Source organism: Periophthalmus magnuspinnatus, chromosome 7 (genome assembly GCF_009829125.3).
Source record: "Periophthalmus magnuspinnatus isolate fPerMag1 chromosome 7, fPerMag1.2.pri, whole genome shotgun sequence".
NCBI lineage: Eukaryota > Metazoa > Chordata > Actinopteri > Gobiiformes > Gobiidae > Periophthalmus > Periophthalmus magnuspinnatus.
Genome location: NC_047132.1, coordinates 6,035,471 through 6,055,134, shown reverse-complemented (window position 1 = coordinate 6,055,134; position 19,664 = coordinate 6,035,471). Strand labels below are relative to the sequence as shown.

General features: G+C 37.2%; 1 protein-coding gene across 8 annotated transcripts in view; it reads right to left on the bottom strand.

Annotated features, from left to right (window-relative positions):
- The window catches only part of LOC117373255 (ankyrin repeat and SAM domain-containing protein 1A), a 63,290-nt gene that overhangs the window by 29,182 nt on the left and 14,444 nt on the right, over positions 1–19,664 (bottom strand). For all 8 annotated transcript variants that reach the window (XM_055223323.1, XM_055223325.1, XM_055223324.1 and 5 more), the window contains 9 exons: positions 11,414–11,710; positions 7,710–7,785; positions 7,511–7,612; positions 7,346–7,432; positions 6,703–6,872; positions 6,190–6,252; positions 5,776–5,905; positions 4,682–4,728; positions 4,287–4,380 (listed from right to left, as the gene is read on the bottom strand). In XM_055223323.1, coding sequence (XP_055079298.1) covers positions 4,287–4,380; positions 4,682–4,728; positions 5,776–5,905; positions 6,190–6,252; positions 6,703–6,872; positions 7,346–7,432; positions 7,511–7,612; positions 7,710–7,785; positions 11,414–11,710 — 1,066 coding nt within the window. The remainder of the gene's footprint in view (positions 1–4,286; positions 4,381–4,681; positions 4,729–5,775; positions 5,906–6,189; positions 6,253–6,702; positions 6,873–7,345; positions 7,433–7,510; positions 7,613–7,709; positions 7,786–11,413; positions 11,711–19,664) is intronic.

The following is a 19,664-nucleotide window of genomic DNA, read 5'->3' as shown; positions in this document are numbered from 1 at the left end:
TGGTAGCCAAATGATATATTTTTTAGACAATGCTGTAATTTTCAACACAAAATAAATTGTATTTCTTTATTACACCATCATGTGATCTTCCACTAGTTCTGATAAAACTCAAGATGAAACTGTTCAGAAAGGGTCAAATTTTATCCAGTTATGTGATTTGTTTTGGCTTAAATGAGAATCAGTTTCAATACTTGTTTTTGTATTGATTAGTATCTGATTTTCGATACTTTTGACAACCCTAATGGACTGTACTGACAATTTTTTGTGTTGTTATGGCTGTAATTAGATAGACAATACAAATTTAACAATCATATTCTGGTATTAACAATTATAATGAATTAAATGTAGATTGGGGCAAGTTACGGTGGCCTTGAAGGGCAAAGGCAGACATGTATATAGACACATGGTAGTGTAGATATAAATTGGAAACAAGTAGGGCTATGATATCAATACAGACAAATAACATTATTTAAGTAGTCTAGTACAGCAGATTAATAGAAAATCATTACGGTTTTGTTCTTCAAAGAGTTTAAAATGATTAAAAAATGTAATAAAAATGTCTCGTAAACATGTGAGAAATGTAAGTGTGAGTACCAACGCCCTATGATCCCATAAGAAAAGCAGTGGAAAGTGCAGTGTAGGTGTTTGTGTGTGTAATAAGGTGAATGAGTGTATGAGACACATGTACCAGGAGGACATCCAAACACCCTCCCTCAGTTTGGCACAAGAGCAGCGTCTACGCCCTGTGAATACACCACCGACCTGCCAGCACTTACACTTACACTGTTAACCCTACGCAGGCTAAAGTAACATAACCCGAGAGATATAAGCAGTATTTGTGAAATGTAATTAATTCAATATGACCCTAATAAATAACCTAAGACTCTAGATGTCTAAAACAGAGCTGAAATGGGTCAAAACACAATTAAAAAAGGTCTGACCAATGTCTTGAATATGACTAAACCAGGACTGAACGAGGAAACCACACAGACGGGACCAGGAGGATTAATCATGGCACCCTTTTAGTATTTGAAGAATTTATTACTTTAGACCATTTGTAGATGTCATTTTTGCAAGTTATATAAACCAGCCCTGAAATAAAAAAGCCCTACATAAAGACTAAAGCAGGTTTTAACAGTGACTGATTGTATTTAAATAGGCCAGATTAAACCAGAACTTTCTTGAAACTATTGGGCTTTAATAGCACAGGTATTTGTTAATTACTAGCTCGAAGATACATGCATTATTGAATTAATTTGTTTCCTACTCTGTGTTTAAAATTGCAATAATCAGAACCATGTTGTCCAGTCGTTGTTCATTTTGCGCTTTTATCTAGTGTTATTAGAGCCTTCAGGGTGATGTCATCTCATATCTTTGTTATGCGGTCATGTTTGTTTTCACTAAACTCACCATCAACATAGCCTCTGCGTCAAGTCATGCTCTGCTAGTGGAACAATCTGGTGTTTTTCTAAGTGATATGAAACATTTAACTATGGGCTCACCAGGCTGAAGGAGACTGAAGTGACAGAAAGGCAATGCGCTGTGTAGAACTGTGATGAGGAATAACATTGGTTTATGAGTGTCAGTAAAATACCAGTTTGGCAGCATACAGTTTAACAGGTGTGTTCTGTCTTTAGCTGCTACGGACATCTGCTGCGGTGCCATTCATTATAGTAATACCAAAGGACATTCATAAGATTAGGAACTGTGGCTATGTAAAGAGACTATAAATGTACTGATAATGCCCATCTTATATGGACATAAGATTTGACAGATGTTTTAAATGATACTAACATACTAACAGTCCAAATCTTTCAAATCAGATCTGCCTCAACATGTTATGATTCATATAAAGTTAGTAGTTGTACTAGTAGTAGTATAGGAAGTGGAGTTAGTGGTAGTAGTGATAGTAGTGGTGGTAATGGTGATGGGAGTAGCGTTGACAGTAGTAGTAGTAGTGGTAGTAGTAGTAGAACAATCTTCCTGAAGATATGAGACAGGCCTCTACTTTGACAATGTTTATAGATATGAATTAGATAGATATAAATTAGGCTCAAAACAGTTCTTTTTAGCTGTGCATATGACTCAAAGGTTTTTATTCTGCACTTTTCTCCTTTAATGTTAATCTTTATTTTTGTTTTGATTTGTTGTATTATGATTTTACTGTCTTTTTTATTCTGTAAAGCACTTTGAATTACCTTGTGTACGAACTGTACTATACAAATAAACTTGCCTTGCCTTGCTTTGCCTAGTAGTAGCAGTAGTAATAGTAGTAGTAGTAATAGTAGTAATAGTAGTAGTAGTAGTAGTAATATTGCAACAAGAAGGGCATCTGGCTTAAAATCACCATGCCAAATTACCATGACTTCATAATATTAGATGCAATTAATGCAATAATTAGATGCACAGCCCTCCGCAGAAAGACACCATTCACCTGATAATAGGGTTATATTCTACACAAATGCTGACCTTACAGATGAAGTGTTGGGGTGCACATGGGTAACACAAACTAGCCCCAAGAGGAACACGAGAGGAAATGCTCTTTGTCACTGTCATCACTTGCTCCGGTTATATTTAGATATAGTGTTCAGGTGCAACATACTGGTTTAACACAAGAGCTGCCATACTGGTGAATATCTTATGGTCAGTGGGTAGTGGTTATGTTTAAGTTACTACAATGCAAAACCAAATGTTGAACCATGTAAAAAAGGTTACTGAGATTCCTTCTGCTGACTATAATTGAGATATTTCTGCTTACATAATAGAATTTTGCAACTATAAGGGTAAACAATAATTATCTTGAGTTATTATTTATTTATTATGTTTGCAGACAAAGAAGACTTTAAATTTAAGCCAGTTTTGGGTTGGTCTAATATGATATTTCCTCTATTATTTAACTAGGAAAATCATATTGAGAGTCACAATCACTTTGACAGTCCTAGCCTCAGAGCGGTGACTATAGTTCACATTTTATTGGTAATGGAAACCATCCTTTTTATAACAAATGTATGACTTATCAAGCTATTCCCATAAACCAGGAAATATCATCTGCTGTAATAACTTTATTAAGTCCCGTGTTACCAATAGAATATATTTAAAATAACATGACATCACATGAACACAGGATATTGGTGAAACAAGACCAACTTCTTATACAATCCTTATGAATTCAAATATGACTACAGCATGTGTCAGCTGAAAGCCATGCATGGTTGACTGGAAGACACGGCATATCCAGCTTTAGCTTGGGATGGGAATGTCCAATAGGGACTCTGCAATCTGATCAAGCATTCTCTTACACATTGGCACAGAGATAAGTTTGCCCACTGGCCAAGCAATGTCAATCAGCCTGCTCTTGACGAGCCAAATCCGCGGTGTAGAAATGCCACTCGTGCATTCTGCTGCAGGATTAATCCATGCCATCCAATATCACCCTCAAATTCAAATAAAGTCTCTGTGTGGTTTTGATATTCATTGCATAGGTTTTTATTTCCCTCATCTCAAGTGAATGCAGTTAGATTTTCCTTCTCTTTCATAGAGCTCCTCCCTGCAGTGCCTAGTGCTACTGCACAGTATTTCTGCAGGGTTTCAGATGACATCACAATATTCTATAGGCCAATAATATTTTATACAGATAGGGCCAGCTAAAATGCAGTTTTTTGTTATTTTAATACAGCGAGTTCTAGGGTTTAGTTCAGGGGTGGGCAAACTTTTTGACACATGGGCCACAGTGGGTTTTAAAATTTGACAAAGGGGCCAGGATGGATATATATTATATATATATATATATATATATATATATATATATATACACACACATATACATAGATAGATATATATAGATATAGATATATATATATAGATATGTGTGTGTGTGTATATATTACATAAGAGATTCAGCCTGCAACGTGTAGCATGAATATGCAAGGCTCATTGTACACATTGTTTTCCAAATGCATTAATTAAATTCATAATTAATTTATAACATTTCAGTTAAATAAACACAGCAGAAAAACTTTGAACAAGGTTTACCCTCCCCTATTTTAATATAATTTGGTCACGTTCGGCGGGCTGGAGTAATAAGCCCAAAGGGCTGTGTGTGGCCCCCGGGCCATAGTTTGCCCGTGTCTAGTTTAGTCAGTAATATAAATGATCAGGTTCAACATTTGCATAGTTCATGGCAAAGTACAATGTTATCAAGAAGGAAATGTGGTTCTTGTCCCCTCTCTGAGAGTATGAGATCATCACATTCAAGAAAAATAGAAGAGGACAGTGGATGCAGTCACCTCCTGGCAGCCGTGAGCTGAGCCGAGCAGGAGGGTGTAGGCTCTCTTTCATCCTGCAGGGGGCTTTCATGTTGTTGGGGACACTGGGTTTACGCTGGAGGTACAAAAACAAAAACAAAACAAAAAAACAATGACGAAAGATGTAAATAAGTAAAAAATAGTGAATGACCTCTGATATTGTATTATTATAGTTAGCTTAAAGATATACTATGCAACTATTCACGTAGAGGGTCTGCCACCTGTTTGTCTCCATGGAGATGTTATTGTTTTGCCTGGCACACACAGTATGGTATTAAATGCATCTATCTCCATGGAGACAAGCAGTTGACGCCACCAAGCCAAGTTTGACAAAATCTGACAAAGATCTATGTTAAAAAAGGTAATTTATGAAATACCTGAGGTAGGACATTATTGGAAGACTGTAGTGTACTCATAGAATCGTCTGGGGAAAAAAAAATAGTTTAAACAGTTGTGTGATTATAACATAGCAAAGCTTAATGATTAAATTTATCAACCAGAAGTCAACATTACAATTAAATATTTATCCAAATGCACTGTCTTGCCCAAGGACACAATGGAAGAAGCATAGGCAGTAGTGGGAAGTTAACCACTAATCTGTTGGTCAGTGAGCAAACATCACGATAAACCAAACTACTATTTTTTTTAAATAATGAATAAATTGAGCAGTGAAGAATAATAATAAAAAACAAAACAAAAAAAAAAACCTATGTGTTTTTCAATTTTACTACAAGGACAGATGACAAACATTTTACTATTTGAAGTTAATGATTCATAAACTGCCGAAGGGGAAGCATTCATAACATCTCTACATCAGCAGATAAAATCAGAAGTCTTCTGCTCATTGTACTGAGTGAAAAAGAAGTGCATATTCTACAGTTACATGAATCCAGAGCAGCCCAAAAGAAAATTAGGAGTGATACAGTTGGTTTCAGCGTTCATCCACCGACTACAGGACAGCATGTTCTTATCAAACTCGAGAGTATACTGGCCTGATGCCTACCCCAATCACAGATATGGATGTCAAGAGTATTGGGTAAATTGATAATCATTATTATTCAGGTCATTATAAGCATAAGAAGTCAGAAGAACTCAAAAATAATAAAACTTTAAAAAAAAAGAAGAAAAACGCAATTTCATTTGAATCTACGCTCAGTAAACTAAAATGTAAAGTGTTTATCTGGCTGTTTATGTCATATTAACCTCACTTTATCCTTCAGAAAGTTTGATTTCATAAAGCTGGTCACATGCTACTGTCAGCAATGTTTACATATTATACAATGGAAATGAAATCAAATCAAACTGTGATACATCTAGTCCCAGTGTACAGTATATTTGAGACCGGTTGCAACAGGAAGCTGTAAAAACATGTCAGACCATCACACAGCTGTATTACTGTTATTGTAGCAAGAACAAAAGATGATAGAGTGAAATTTAAAAAAAATTAAAACATAAATTTCATCCGCTTTACCTTTAGGTGGCAGTGAATCTTGACTTGGAGGGACTTTGGTCTGAGCGGTTAGTAATAATTCATAAGTATGGTCCTCATCTTCTTCACCCTGCTCTCCTCTCTCGTCTATACTGCTGTTAGTGTACAGGGCCTGAGGAAAACCATGGAAAGACAAAATAAACAATTACATTTAAGTTGTCAAGTTGTAGCTGGAACTGTATCAAAGAACTATCCATTGTCAGCATGTGTAATATAAAATTGTATTAATAGTATATTGGATTGTATTATAGTATATTGTTTTTCATTACTACTTTCATTCCATTTCCACGAAGTGTTTTGTCTTTATGGATGGATCTGTTGCAGGAATGTTTTTATAGAGGAAGATAAGCACAATAAAACAATAATACTGCACTGAATCCAAATGTAAGTCCTTACCTCTGAGCTGACCTCCTCCTCGTGACCAGCCCCAGGATGAGACAAAGTGCCAACTCGATCTTTCTACACATTGAGATAAGTCAATTCATTTTCAATATATTTATACAAAAAGCACACAAGTAATAATAATCACACAGCGTGGGTTGCTATCTCCCCCTTGTGGTAGCAAAGCATATTACAGATTTGAGTTCATGGATTGCATTTCATGTGATGTTGCTATAAAATAAAGAGCTCATAGATTAAAATTGGGATGGAGGGGTTTGAAATATTTTATGACAAACGAGTGGTGGGACAATCTCAAAAATGTGATAGTAGAAGTTACACAGAAGTCCAGAACCTAAAATATTAGGTCTTTTTTATTTTTATTTTTTATTATCTACAGTTAAAGTAAAAAATAAAATCAGTGCCTCTCTCTCTCTCTCTAACACCCACACCCACACAAATGGAACAACATAACTTATTTTAAAATGTTGAAATCGTAAAATGATGCAAACCAGTGGAGCCAAGGCTCACCTTCCCAGCCTCACTGTCGGGCCGTCCTGAGTCCCGGTCAGAGGACTTGCCGCTGGTCAGACTGTCCAGAGAGTGACAGGAAGTGGCTTCAAACAGCGCCTCGTACGGACACTCCTCCTCTGGTCCTGGGGCCAGCCCAGAGATCAGCTCACTCACCTTCTCCAACTCGCCTACATGACAACAAAATACAGAAAGCCATTAAAGAAGACCTACTATGCATTTTTCCCAATAAAGCAGTAATAAACAGTAGCATGCGTATATATGTAGATCAATAGTTTATATTTTGTTCACTGTAAACCACAAAACTGACCGAAAACAGTAATAATGATAGTAACAGTCATAGTCATAGAAATGGGACCACTGACTAAAGATTTGTATAATGCTCTTTTAAACACTTTTAATGCACTAAATAACCCATTCACTCATTCAGTCTGGTCCTCTTGGTATATTTTATATGGTAGAATATTTTTGAAGTAGAACAATATGACATTATGAGAGCTAACAATAATTATCAAATCTTGACAAAAAGTAAAAAAAAAAACCCAAAACAACACAGCATCAACTGACAATTTAAATATAAGACCTACAAATAATTTATCATAGCAGTTTTCTTGCATTATGATAAAAAAAAAAAAAGTCTTACTTATTTTCCTGGGGCTGGGGATCTCTTGAGGTGGGGGGATTGGTGGAGGGGGGAGATCTATATCTGGAGGTTTTCCCAACATGTGACCTGGGAATTTAAATTCTAAATGTCATTACACAAAAGAAAACATTTTATGATCACATATATTTGTCTACTAAAGTGTACCTTGTATTAGAGCAGCGATCTCTCTGCTTTTCTGTGAGGGCATGCCCTTGACGATGTCCAGTGCCGTCAGTCCTTTCTGGTCCACCATGTTCACGTCGATACCTGACACATTTCAGGAGGTCGATTTAGTGAAAACTTGTGTTGTATAAACAGACTTCTGAATGACATTTGGGGAGCTCTGATGCTAATATAGTCTAACCTGCTGTAAGGAGCTTCTGTACAACATCAGTCTTTCCAAATAAGGCCGCTTCATGTAGGGCACTGCCTTTCTCCGTCTAAGGGCACAACACACAGTTTATGGTCAGTTTAAAGTAACAGGAAATGGGAACTAAAACACTGTACAATATAATGATGTTTAGAAAAAATACAAAAATGCGTGTGGGCTTCACCAAACCAGAGTAGTTTCAGAATACAAAAATAAATAATAAATAAATAATAAGTAAAGTAATTAAATGTCATTGTTAACCACACATACATCACAAGTCATAATTCATAATAATTCTGCTCAATCAATTATCTGTGTCAATATTTTGATCCTTTCTCCACTATTGGGCATTCAAAAAAATCTCTTTCCAAGATAAATATAATTTGTATCGACTTATTTTTTTGTTTATGCTGATTCAGTTTTTTTTCTTGCATCAGAAAACAATTTATTCTCTATACTAGTGCAATTCTTTTTATCTCACACCATCTTTAAAAACCTCTCCTGACTTGGGTGATACCAGATTTTCAAATAAAGCCTTAGATAAAACAACCATATTAAGGGCCTGTCCCAGTAAACATTGGTTTGAGGTTTCAAATCAAAGCCGTTCATTATCCAGCTCACAGGGCCTTGCTAATTGAAACCTGCAGGATGTGCGGCCTAAAGGACACTGAGTCAACTCTTTTCTTAGTTCTCATAAAAAGGAGGACAGACTTGAAAGTAAAGGCATCTGCAGAAAGATGGATGGTGCAGTAAAATCCACAGGAGCCACCAGGGGGAGTCGGGCATCTTCACTTACTATATTTTATATTGATCTTAACACTAGGCCTGTCATGATAATTACTATATCGACTTCTCTTTCACTATATGGAAGCTGGAACAATATTTTTTGGAGTCAATATTTATCATGTGTACATTTTCTTTGCACTACTGGGAAACTGTATGTTACTTTTTGGCTATATACTAAGATTTAAGCCATAAAAGGTTAAATGAACAACTTCTATGACTCATTAAAGATGCAAACTCAAGAGTTATATTCTGCTATTTATTTATTGCAGTTCATGATTTTGTAGCAATATTGTACATTTAGAATTTTTTTTGTAGTTTAACTCTGCTCTTGGGTTATTGTGTCAGTGGCACAAATTAGGTTGTTTTCACACTGCCACTGGTTGGGTCGACGTAAAAGAGCATTCGCTCTGAGAACAGTACGCTTGGGCCGCTGTGAACCCCACAGTCACACTCTGGACAGCAGGAAACAGCAGGTCTGAGAACGCTTCAAATAGGAGGAGTTGAAGAGGCTCCACCCGCACTGTGGAGAGGGGCGAGTGCGGGGCGAGTGCGGGGTGAGTGCGGGGCGAGTGCGGGGCGAGTGCGGGGCGAGTGCGGGGCGAGTGCGGGGCGAGTGCGGGGCGAGGGACGGGCGAGGGACGGGCGAGGGACGGGCGAGGGACGGGCGAGGGACGGGCGAGGGACGGGGCGAGTGCTTGGAACTGAGGAAAAAGCACTCAGATCACATATATATTTCAATGAATGGGTGCTGGAGAGCTGCTGTTTTACACGTTCAACTGATGAGGCAATTTGGATCAACTTAATATCAGTCTCCAGATGGAGACTAGTCTCCTCCTGCCTCTGTCTACCCAGATGAGCCCGTGTTTGTGCATCGTTCCAAAAGCTTTATTCCACATACAGTTGTCACGATGTATTTAGCCACAGGTGTATTTAGCCACAGGTGAAAGAAAAGACGACCTCCTTTAGGGGAAGCAAGCATGTGTGCGTGTATTTATGGGGCTCTGTCCACTTACACGTTGTCATAGAAATGAGTTCTTTGATCAGCTGATGGACTCTCACGTGGCTCACGGTGCTTGGACTGAATGATGTGCGGTGTATGTGAACAAGACTGACCCAAAAGTAAAATAAATAGAAGTAAATCTAGTATGCACAGGGTTGGTCCACAGAACACACTAACGTGTGTGAAAACCAATTTAGACAAGCTTTTGGAATGACGCACACAGACCCTGGCTCACCTGCGCAGACAAACCCAGGCTCACCTGCGCAGACAGAGGCAGGAGGAGACTGTCACTGATATTAAGTTGATGTAAATTGCCTCATCAGATGAACGTGTCAAACAGTAGCTCAAGCGCTCATTCATACAAATACACATGATCCCAGAGCTCAATTCTTGTACTGTCAAAGCAGACTGTAGGTCACATTCACACAGCACTCATTCCGCTCCAGAGTGCAACTGGAGCCACTCTGAGACCTCCTGTTTGAAGCGCTCTCGGACTGGCCGTTTACTGCGCTCCACAATGCCACTGTCGGGTTCAGACAGGCCCAAGCACCGCTCTCGGAGTGAATGTTCTTTTACATCAACCTAAAGATGCAGAGTCATAACAACCTAAGTTTCAATTGTTTGTCGTCTATATTTACTAATATATCGAACTTAAAAAATCTGTTATCATGACAGGCCTACTTAACACATTCTGAGCTCTTTGCTGTAATTTAGTAGGAAGTTGTGAGAGGAAGTGCTGCAAGATCAGATCAAGTTGCCAAAGATTATTTAGACAAGTGTTGAATAAGAAACTGAAAATGAAACATCACAAACAATAAAAGGGAACAAATAATTTAGGCAATGCTTAATTATCCAAAAATATATTCATATCCGTTTTCATTATGTAAAACCTGTTAGTCTTAAAGAGCTCAAAAAACATGCAAATGTAAATAAATGCACATGTATTACTTTAATGTCTTTAAAATGTGTTACCTCAAAATGTTAATGCTGTTGAGCATGTTAATGCTGTTGAAAATGTTTAAAATGTGTTACCTCAAAATGTTAATGCTGTTGAAAATGTTTAAAATGCAATGAATCCTGAAACCAATTTAAATAGCAAAATACATAAAAATTAAAATAAATAATAAATATAATAATAAAAACTTTTATTCAAGCATGGTTACACTGAAAAATAGGGCATTAAAGTTGTTATTAGATTTGTTTATTTGAAAGGGGACAATGCAATTTCATAATATACATAATAAACATAAGTAAAAAAGCCAAAATTAGCCAAGTTTTTCATCTGTAGTTCCCTGGCTCTTATTTTAGATGAGCAATAAAAAATCATGAGACAAACTACACAGCACAAAGTATACGACAAAACAAACTACGTATTTAAATACATAAAGTTCTAGTCCCTAGGCTCTCGTCTTCAGTGTTGGGAGGGGTATGTGTTTAACAGCCATTCTCTCAGGTGTTTGGTGAAGGCCCTATACGTGGTTTGTTGTTTAATGTCCTCTGGTATTGAGTTCCACTTTCTGGCTCCTCTCACAGACCTAAAGGTGCTCTTTCACACAGTCACCTCTCACAAAGCCTCCAGTGACAGTGTCTTACTTATTTGGCTGATGATACCTACCAGCAGAGCAGGGGCCAAATCACATATTGTTTTGTATATTAAACTTAAACCCACACATTTCGGAAGATCAGACCAATTTAGAAAGCCATACTTTGTTAAAGGATGGTGTATGGCAATTATTCAGGGAAGAAGAATTGTATTTAAAAGTTACTTAAATAAAAGTGAGGAAAAAAGAGACCATCACCCACATATGACTTACATGTGCATAAAAATACTGTAATACTGCAATCAGACAGCTGAATGTTTCTGCTGACTGAGACATAGTTTAATCCAAGCAAATAAATCAATGCATCTCACCTCATAGTTGATGTCCATGCCGGCGTCCAGCAGCACCTCCACCACGGGCAGGTGTCCGTTGCGTGAGGCCAGGTGCAGAGGTGTGTGCTTTTTGGTGTTACAGCTGAGCAGGTTGGGGTGGGCACTGAGCAGCAGACGGACCACCTCCAAACGGCCGTACAGTGCCGCCAGGTCCAGGGGGGTCTCAAACTTATTGTTCCTCATGGTGGGGTCGGTCAGCTCCTCTAAAAGCAGCCGGACCACCTGCGTGTGTCCGTACTGGGCAGCGCAGTGTAGAGGGGTCTCGTTGTCATTGTTCTGTCATGTGGGACAACAGGCAAAAAGAAAAAAGTAAAACATTATTAACATTACAGTATTAGTCAGATGGAGGCAATGTGGTTACATCAAAGCTATTCCAGATACGTTGGGACTAGTCTTGTCACGATATGAAAACTTCAACCCAATTTTGATTCCATGGAAAAGATTTGATCAGTATTTTTTTTGTTTCCTAATCTCAGTGGGACTATTCAATAAAGGACAATAAAAACAGAATAAAAAATAAAATTGCAGTTTCTTGACAAGTAAACGTAAGATAAAAACAGCAGTATCATATGTAACAGGAAAATGTATTAACTTATTGCAAAATTCAGAAGCTAGCCATGGTCCCAACTCTCTTTGGAATAACTTTTAAATAAATACAGTTATTACACCAGTGTATTTTAAGAAAAAACCTGTAAAAATCACCGATGAGACTTTAGTGGAGGTGAATGAATCAAGAGTAAAAGTTAGTATGCCACAAAGCTGCAATGAAATGAAGCAGGCAGTTAGTGATTAGTCAATAGAGTAAAACCACAGCAGGAAAAGTGAGAGATCATTACATGACAGTAATACAGCCACCTGTTAATCATGGGGAGTGATGTTGCATTAAGGGGAAGGTTAGGGCTTTTGCAATCTGAGTAAAAACACATTCTCTTAAGATTAAGCACCAACTACCGTGAGTAAAAAATGAATATTCTGATGATTTCATGGAAACAGTTTTATTCTTGCACAAAGTGATGAGTTTACAAAATGGGTTCAAATAAAGCAAGATCACCATCCAGTCACATTTATGGTGACTCTGCATTTAAATAAAGAGGTGTTGACATTGCTACTTGTACAAAAATTTAAAAAAAAAAAAGAAAAAAATGCATCAATAAAGATGCAGATTACAGTCCTTCCACCAGAAAAGTATTTAACAATGTACCTCTTGTAGCCAGTAGGGGGCAAAAAGTACAACGTATATGGTAACTATGGATTTTCTCATGACTCTGAAACATGTTTCCAATGACAACATGAAGAAAAGTGATGACAGAACACACTGGAAGAACAAGCCACACATTTAGCTCACAGTCATTTGGTTGTTTAAGAGGATTTTGAAATGTCAGCAGCCTCAACATGCAATCACAACCTCAGCTCTGCCATAAGTGCAGTGGAAAATGACAAGTTTGTGAATCTATATTTAAATGTAAAAACTATTTAGGCAGACAAAAGGACTGATAGACAAGAGCAAACATGGACGTGCTTGTGTACTGATAACTACAGTATGTGAGGAGCTGCCAGCTGTGCCACGGGACACAAAGCATCATGGGAAAGGTCAAAGTGTGTCATGCTTTGAATATTTACTACATGACAGAAATGACAATATTGGGTCTATATATATCAGATTATCCACAATGAAAAAAAGTTTAGTTTTAGTTTCTGAGCAGTTTTAGCTTGGGTGATAATTGATTCACATTTCAGACTATTTAGTGAATGTCTCTCTCAGATCTTCACCACATTTAATGCTCCCAGCTGTAACGTCCATACTTATTGATTAAACTGGTAAACCCAAATTATTAGTTACTGCATTTCTACTTTCCAGTCAATTTAACTCCAACTTATTAACTCAAAGCATTGAGGCATTTTACATGAAAAAAGATAGTTCAAATGATTAATCTGCTAAATGTTTCTCTAAATGTTTAACCTGAAAAAATAAATTTATAAAAATTTATTTTAAAAAAATCATAACAAATAAATAATAAAAGCAACATAATAGCAATAATAATAATAATAATAATAATAATAATAATAATAATAATAATAATAATAATAATAAACAAACAAACCAACATATGCCAGCAAACACAAACTATAGTTAACACTGAACGAAACTAATATAGTCTAAATAAATCTGTAGTTTGTCTCATTTTGTGATGATATAGTCCTACTCTTAAGGGGAATTTCTTGAAGATTGCACAAGAATGTTAAACTGTACTCTCTGTACATAGCTGAAGCAATAATATTGTAGTATCAGCTGTTGTAGCAAAGCAGGTCTGAGCCTGAACAGAGGTGGGACGAGAGCCTCAGAAAAACTTGTTTTTTTTGCTGAATCAGAAACTGACAAAACATGAAATCCTGGAATTAAAAGTTGAAGAATATTTAAAGTTGAAGAATACAACAGCTCTTTAAATGGAGGTATGTATTGTATATTGTATGTTGAATCTTGTTTTTCTTGTCTGCAAATGATTGTCTTGTAGTAGTCCCATTTTGAAATGTATTTATACAGGTTTGCCTCTGTTAAAAGAAAAGCAAAAGAAAGATAACTTGAACAGAAATGAAGAGATTCAGCTAAAATGGCCACATCTAGAATGTCTCGTAAAGCGCTCACGTGGATGACTTAAGACATAAATACACAGGGATGACATCAGCATGATTCACCAACTTCAGAATGCACATCTTCCTCTGAGCTCAGACAGTGATCCTTCACTACATAAAAATGGCATATCCTCTTCCCTTAACCTTTACATGACACTCCGCCCACGTACATATCAAAATACCGCATCATACTGCATGGATACATCTGATCCAGGGCCCACTGAGCTGTTGTGATCTGTGGCTTTGTTTGGTTCACTGCTGCTGAACTCTGTTCAATTAATGACATCTCAGGAAGCTCACAATGTTCAACGTGACTCAGTAAACTACATATAATCTTGTTAATATCAATCAGCATGTGTGGGAGAGTAGATACACACAAGAGACATTACGTAATAGCCGACAAATACATAATGCAATTTTAGTTCTTCTTGCTGCCTTTCCGCCAAAGGGTCTGATAAGAATTTTAACTTTCAATTTGAGTGGTGGCACAGCTGACAAATGGCATTGCTTTGCTTCAAGATAATCAATATTTACATGCATCTAATTTAATTAACAAACTACAACTGCAATAATCTTAAGACACAATACAATAGTTGTGTTTAGGTTTTATTTTTCCAAAATGTTAAGCCCCATTAAACTTCGGTAACAAGAGAGTCAACAAGTCAGTTACATAATCTATACCAAATTTAGAACAATTTAAACCCTGCAAGAATCTAGTGAAAAATGTGTACTTTATTTTCTTCAAAACATCTTTCTATAACTCTGTACAAAAGATATTCAGATCATTACCATTTGTGACAGAACAGCCCTAAATAGATTCACATTGTTTAACATAATTTGTGACATGTACTCAGCCATGCAAAATGCCCTGCTTCAGATTATAATCTCAATCTTTTACATGCATTTAAATGACAAACCACATTTTCCCGTCTTTTCTATTGATGGTTTTCAGATTATAAAATGTGATGATGTCATACTGTCAGGTGGGAGGCAAGAGCAAGAGTTTCATATTGATTAAATTGTACTTTAACATGACGTAATATAGTAAGTAAATTCACTAATGTTTACCCTGATGATTTGTATTCATGACTAGACCCATGTCATCTGAAACACAGCGATTCTCCATGCCAAACAGTCAAGATGCTCAGATTCAACACAGAAATGGAGGAAATGGGGATGCTGCTTTTCCTGTGGGGCTGGAGAGATGGTAACACGTTGTGACTAGGAGCGCGTGTCACGTGAGTGGCAGGCTGGCAGTGGAGGGGACGAGCCCGGGCTTATGTGGCCGTGTGTGCCCCCGTAGCAGCTGGAGCAGAGCTGGTGGTGGTGCCATGGTGGAGGAGGGTATAGGGGTGGCCGGGCAGCTGTTACGGCGCCTGTGCCAAAGGGCTAGCCGCGCTCACTGCACACAGACCCCACTGTCGGGCTCAATCGGATACATGCACTCACAGAGAAGGCTTCCTCACCATTGAGATGCATACAGAGCTAGTGAAGCGTGAATGTGGTGATTGGCAACTATGATTATATCGACAATTTAAGCTTTTTGCATCATTTTTAGTGCAATAAAAATGTCCATGATTTTATTAGTTTGTTGTTTTTACTGAAATGTTACAGCCTTAGTGTGAAAGGGCTTGCTTCTCCACAGATCAGACTTGCAACTGCTCGTCTCCATGGAGATGTTACAGTATGACCACTTAGGGAATGCAGGTGAGGTGCCTATAACCAGTGCACTTTTGACACAAGTGCAATTACACTTTTAAATCCCCTGTGGCACTGAAGGATGGATCAAATGTGAAAGCCTGTTTAAATTTTAAGACATTCATTTGTGTCACATGAAAAAGAAAGCACATCTGACATAAAAAGCCAAAAGAGCAAGGAGACAGGAGATTTGCTGGAGAAATTCAATCCTTCACACCACACATTGAAACATATTTGAAGCAGATTGGTACAAAAGCCGTTCTAGCACTAGCCTCATAGTTGCTCAGTGTCATACATTCTTGGGAGAACAGACTTTGCAGCCCAGTAATAAGATGAATGTCTGACTGGCTTCCTGCCACGCACTATAATTCTCTATACAGGCAGACTTTTTTCTCCTTTTACAGCAAAGATTACAACTACCTCACGGTTTTCATTTAATTAACTGGGACACTTTTTGGGAGCAAAGTAAAAGACCTGATTTAAATATATTCATCCACTCTCCTACACTAACGATACAAATGGACAAAAAGGGAAGAAGCCATGACAATTCTGATGTCACGTAACAAGAGGTCCCCTGGAGGGCATTTCAAATTCAGTGACAGGAGTTTCTTGGCAGGTAAGGCATCTGACATAAATAAGCACTCTGCCATATTGTGAAAGGAAAGACATCAGCTGATAATGAGGTGACCACGTCCAAAAGCACTGACTTATTCCTCTGCTGTCAAACAGGAAACATTTTAGTCCTGAAAAATTATACAGAAAGAGGTGCCAGTTTACCTCCATAAAACATGTTACTGTGGTAAAGTACTGCAGCATTTTTTGAATGGACAAACTGCCGCAGTGTCCGGACATATGGGTCACAAGAACTCCTCTGAACTCAGAATACGGTATACGACGCACATTAGCGTGATCTGAAAATAGGTAAGTAATAGGCAATAAATGAAATGAATGAATAAGTGGAAAAAAACACAATAACATAACGATACTATAGAAAAATTGCAATAATATATACACATTTGGGCATTTTTTTAATATGATGTACACATATGTCGTATCCTAAAATAGTTTTTCAGAATGAAGGAAAATTAGGGCCACTGCCATTACAATTTAAACCAAAAATATTATCTTTTGAATGACAAGTCCCCACATGTCACCAATAGGAAGCAGAAACCCAAGAACTGGTTATCATTAAAAACACACTCTTATCTAAAATGTACAGTACAGGATCTTACCAGAAAGCTTCTCTTTATGAAAAAAAATGCACACGTAAGCTGAACAACAGATCTATTTTTTTAAGAGAGAGCTCATATTTGGACTTCGTAGTGCATCGGCTATCGGACATACATCTCCAGCATAGGCCAATATTTTTATTTGGTCAATCTGCTGCCTATTAACACTTTAATACGAAGAGATAGTTGTACAAAACATGACAATGCAGCTCTCTTTAAGGTTTGTGGGGAACAAAGGGGCTTGGGGTGAGTTTGTAGTAAATCTGAATTACATTATTTCAGAAAAAAATTTAAATCAGCCCATCGTATTGGTCTAAAAATATGGGCAGAGTTTATTGGGCATTGGTTGCTCTATATTCTAAACAATTGGTATCGGCTTTGGCCATGAAAAAACACGTATTGGTCAAGCTCTACTATTTTGAAAAACAAGGCTAATACTGTCATTTTATTGTCTCTACTACAACACAACTGCAACCTTTGGACTGAATTGTTTGCAATGGCTGTAATCTCATTTTAGCATGCACATTCCACTTCCATTCAAACAAAGCAACAAGAAAAATCCTCTCATTACACTCTTTTTGACCACAACTCAAGCAGGGCAGCCACACAGCTTCACCACATCTCTGATTTATTCATAACATCACATTAAATATTAACCACTAAGAACCAGGTGGCTCCAAAAAAACGTTACTTAGGGGTCATATTTACACCAAGACATCCCGAATAATCCTGAAGGGAGCAAGACATAATCCAGCTGCAGTGTATGAAATGCTCCCGGCAGGATTCACGTCGGGATATATGGAGGGAGAGAGACTTTAAAGAAAAAAAAACAGGGCTCCAAACCACACAACAGTAAGAAGATTAGGGCAGGGGTAATGTGACAATGTTCAAAAATAGGATGCAGCCGCCAGGATTTGCCAGTCAGGACGGGTTTCCAGCTCAGTGCAGAAAACACAATCATGGTGCTCCAAATGTTCACGCGACAATTGAAATGCAGATGAGACACTGCAGCACTGGCAAATGGGCACTCTGAGGTCAGACGTCAGCATTCAATAGTTTGTGTGATACAGCTAGGTTCATACAGTTTTATGAAATCATGATTTTTCCGGTCAAAATCTAATCTAATCTTTTCATTCGGAAACACTGATTTAATAAAGCTGGTTATGTATTAATAGGCACACCACGATAACATTTTGAAGTTCGATATATTGCATTTAACTATACTAAATGTACAATATTGTTAAAAAAAATCATGGACTTAAGTACTTAGTTTGCAAGTGTAATGAGTCAGAAGCTATTAATTCAACCTTTTACAGCTTAGATCTTAACATGTAGCCAAAAAATAACCGAAAATTTCCCAGTAATGCAATGAAAATGTAAACATGATAAATACTGACCCCCAAAAAATACTGTTCCAGCTTTCATATATTGAAAGATAAGTCGATATAGTAGTTTTCGTTACAGGCCTAGGTATTAAAGGAGTGGTAATCTTAGACAATATGAGTGAAAGTGAGCTAAGTATTTCACTGTTTGGTCACAGTGTCAATAACTGTGAATAATAGTAATATTTAATAGTGAAGTTTCTTCTCACAATAATTATAACACTAAAATTTGATATTGTCACATCCATATTCATGTTTTTTATGATTTCTCTGAGCCAAAAAGAGTACATGGCCCCCACATGTTTAGAGACACTCTAATCTGACATATGGGCACACTTAGTTCAATAACACTTTAATACGTGCATGCGTGTCAATATTCTATTATCTTGGCAAGTATAATCAGAATCTGTTTTCAAAAACTACACTATATTAAAGCTGATGTAAAAACATTATGACTTCAGTAAAGTTGGCAGTTTTCATATTCATAAAGCCTCCAGCAATGTGAAGTGTTGATGTGAGATTTGGGAAAAAGGTCACATTTGTTTACAGCACTTTTATCAAGGTACTTAAGGCATTTTACATCAAAGAACCACTAACCCATTCACACACATATACACCAGTGAACACATAAACTGGGGGAGATGTCGGTTAAGTGTCTTGCCCAAGGACAGGTCTGTCACAATAAATACTATATCAACTTATTGTTCAATATATGAAAGCTGGAACAATATATTTTGGGGGTCAGTATTTCTCATGTGCACATTTTCTTTGTAAAAGTGTGGAGATTTGGGTATTTTTTTTATAATACAATTAAATTTGAGCTGTAAACTGTTAAAAAAGTTACTTCTATGTCTAATATATTGACAAATAATACATTAGTACATTCTAGCTCAGACCTAAAAGGCGTCATACCGTCTATTTTTTAAAATGATTCACCGGGATTATTCTGCTATATTGTTATTGTATCAGTGGCATAAAGTGTTTTCAATATTATCGTTTATCGCAGTACATCTCGGTAGCAATATATCGGGCTTCAAAATGTGTTATTGTGACATACCCAAAGACATGTATTCATGGAGCTGGAATCAACCCACCCACCAACTGAGATACTGTCACACCAGTTTTATACAAAGGCTTTTCTTTTACACTATGAGCAGCCTTTTATGCACAATTCATCTCATTTATAAAAGTGCCAGTCTGTGGTTACTAAATCTCTTTATAGTGATTTTAAACACCATAAAAGCTGTGGCAGCATTATTGATGGTGTGGTTGAGCTCCGTCAATATTTTA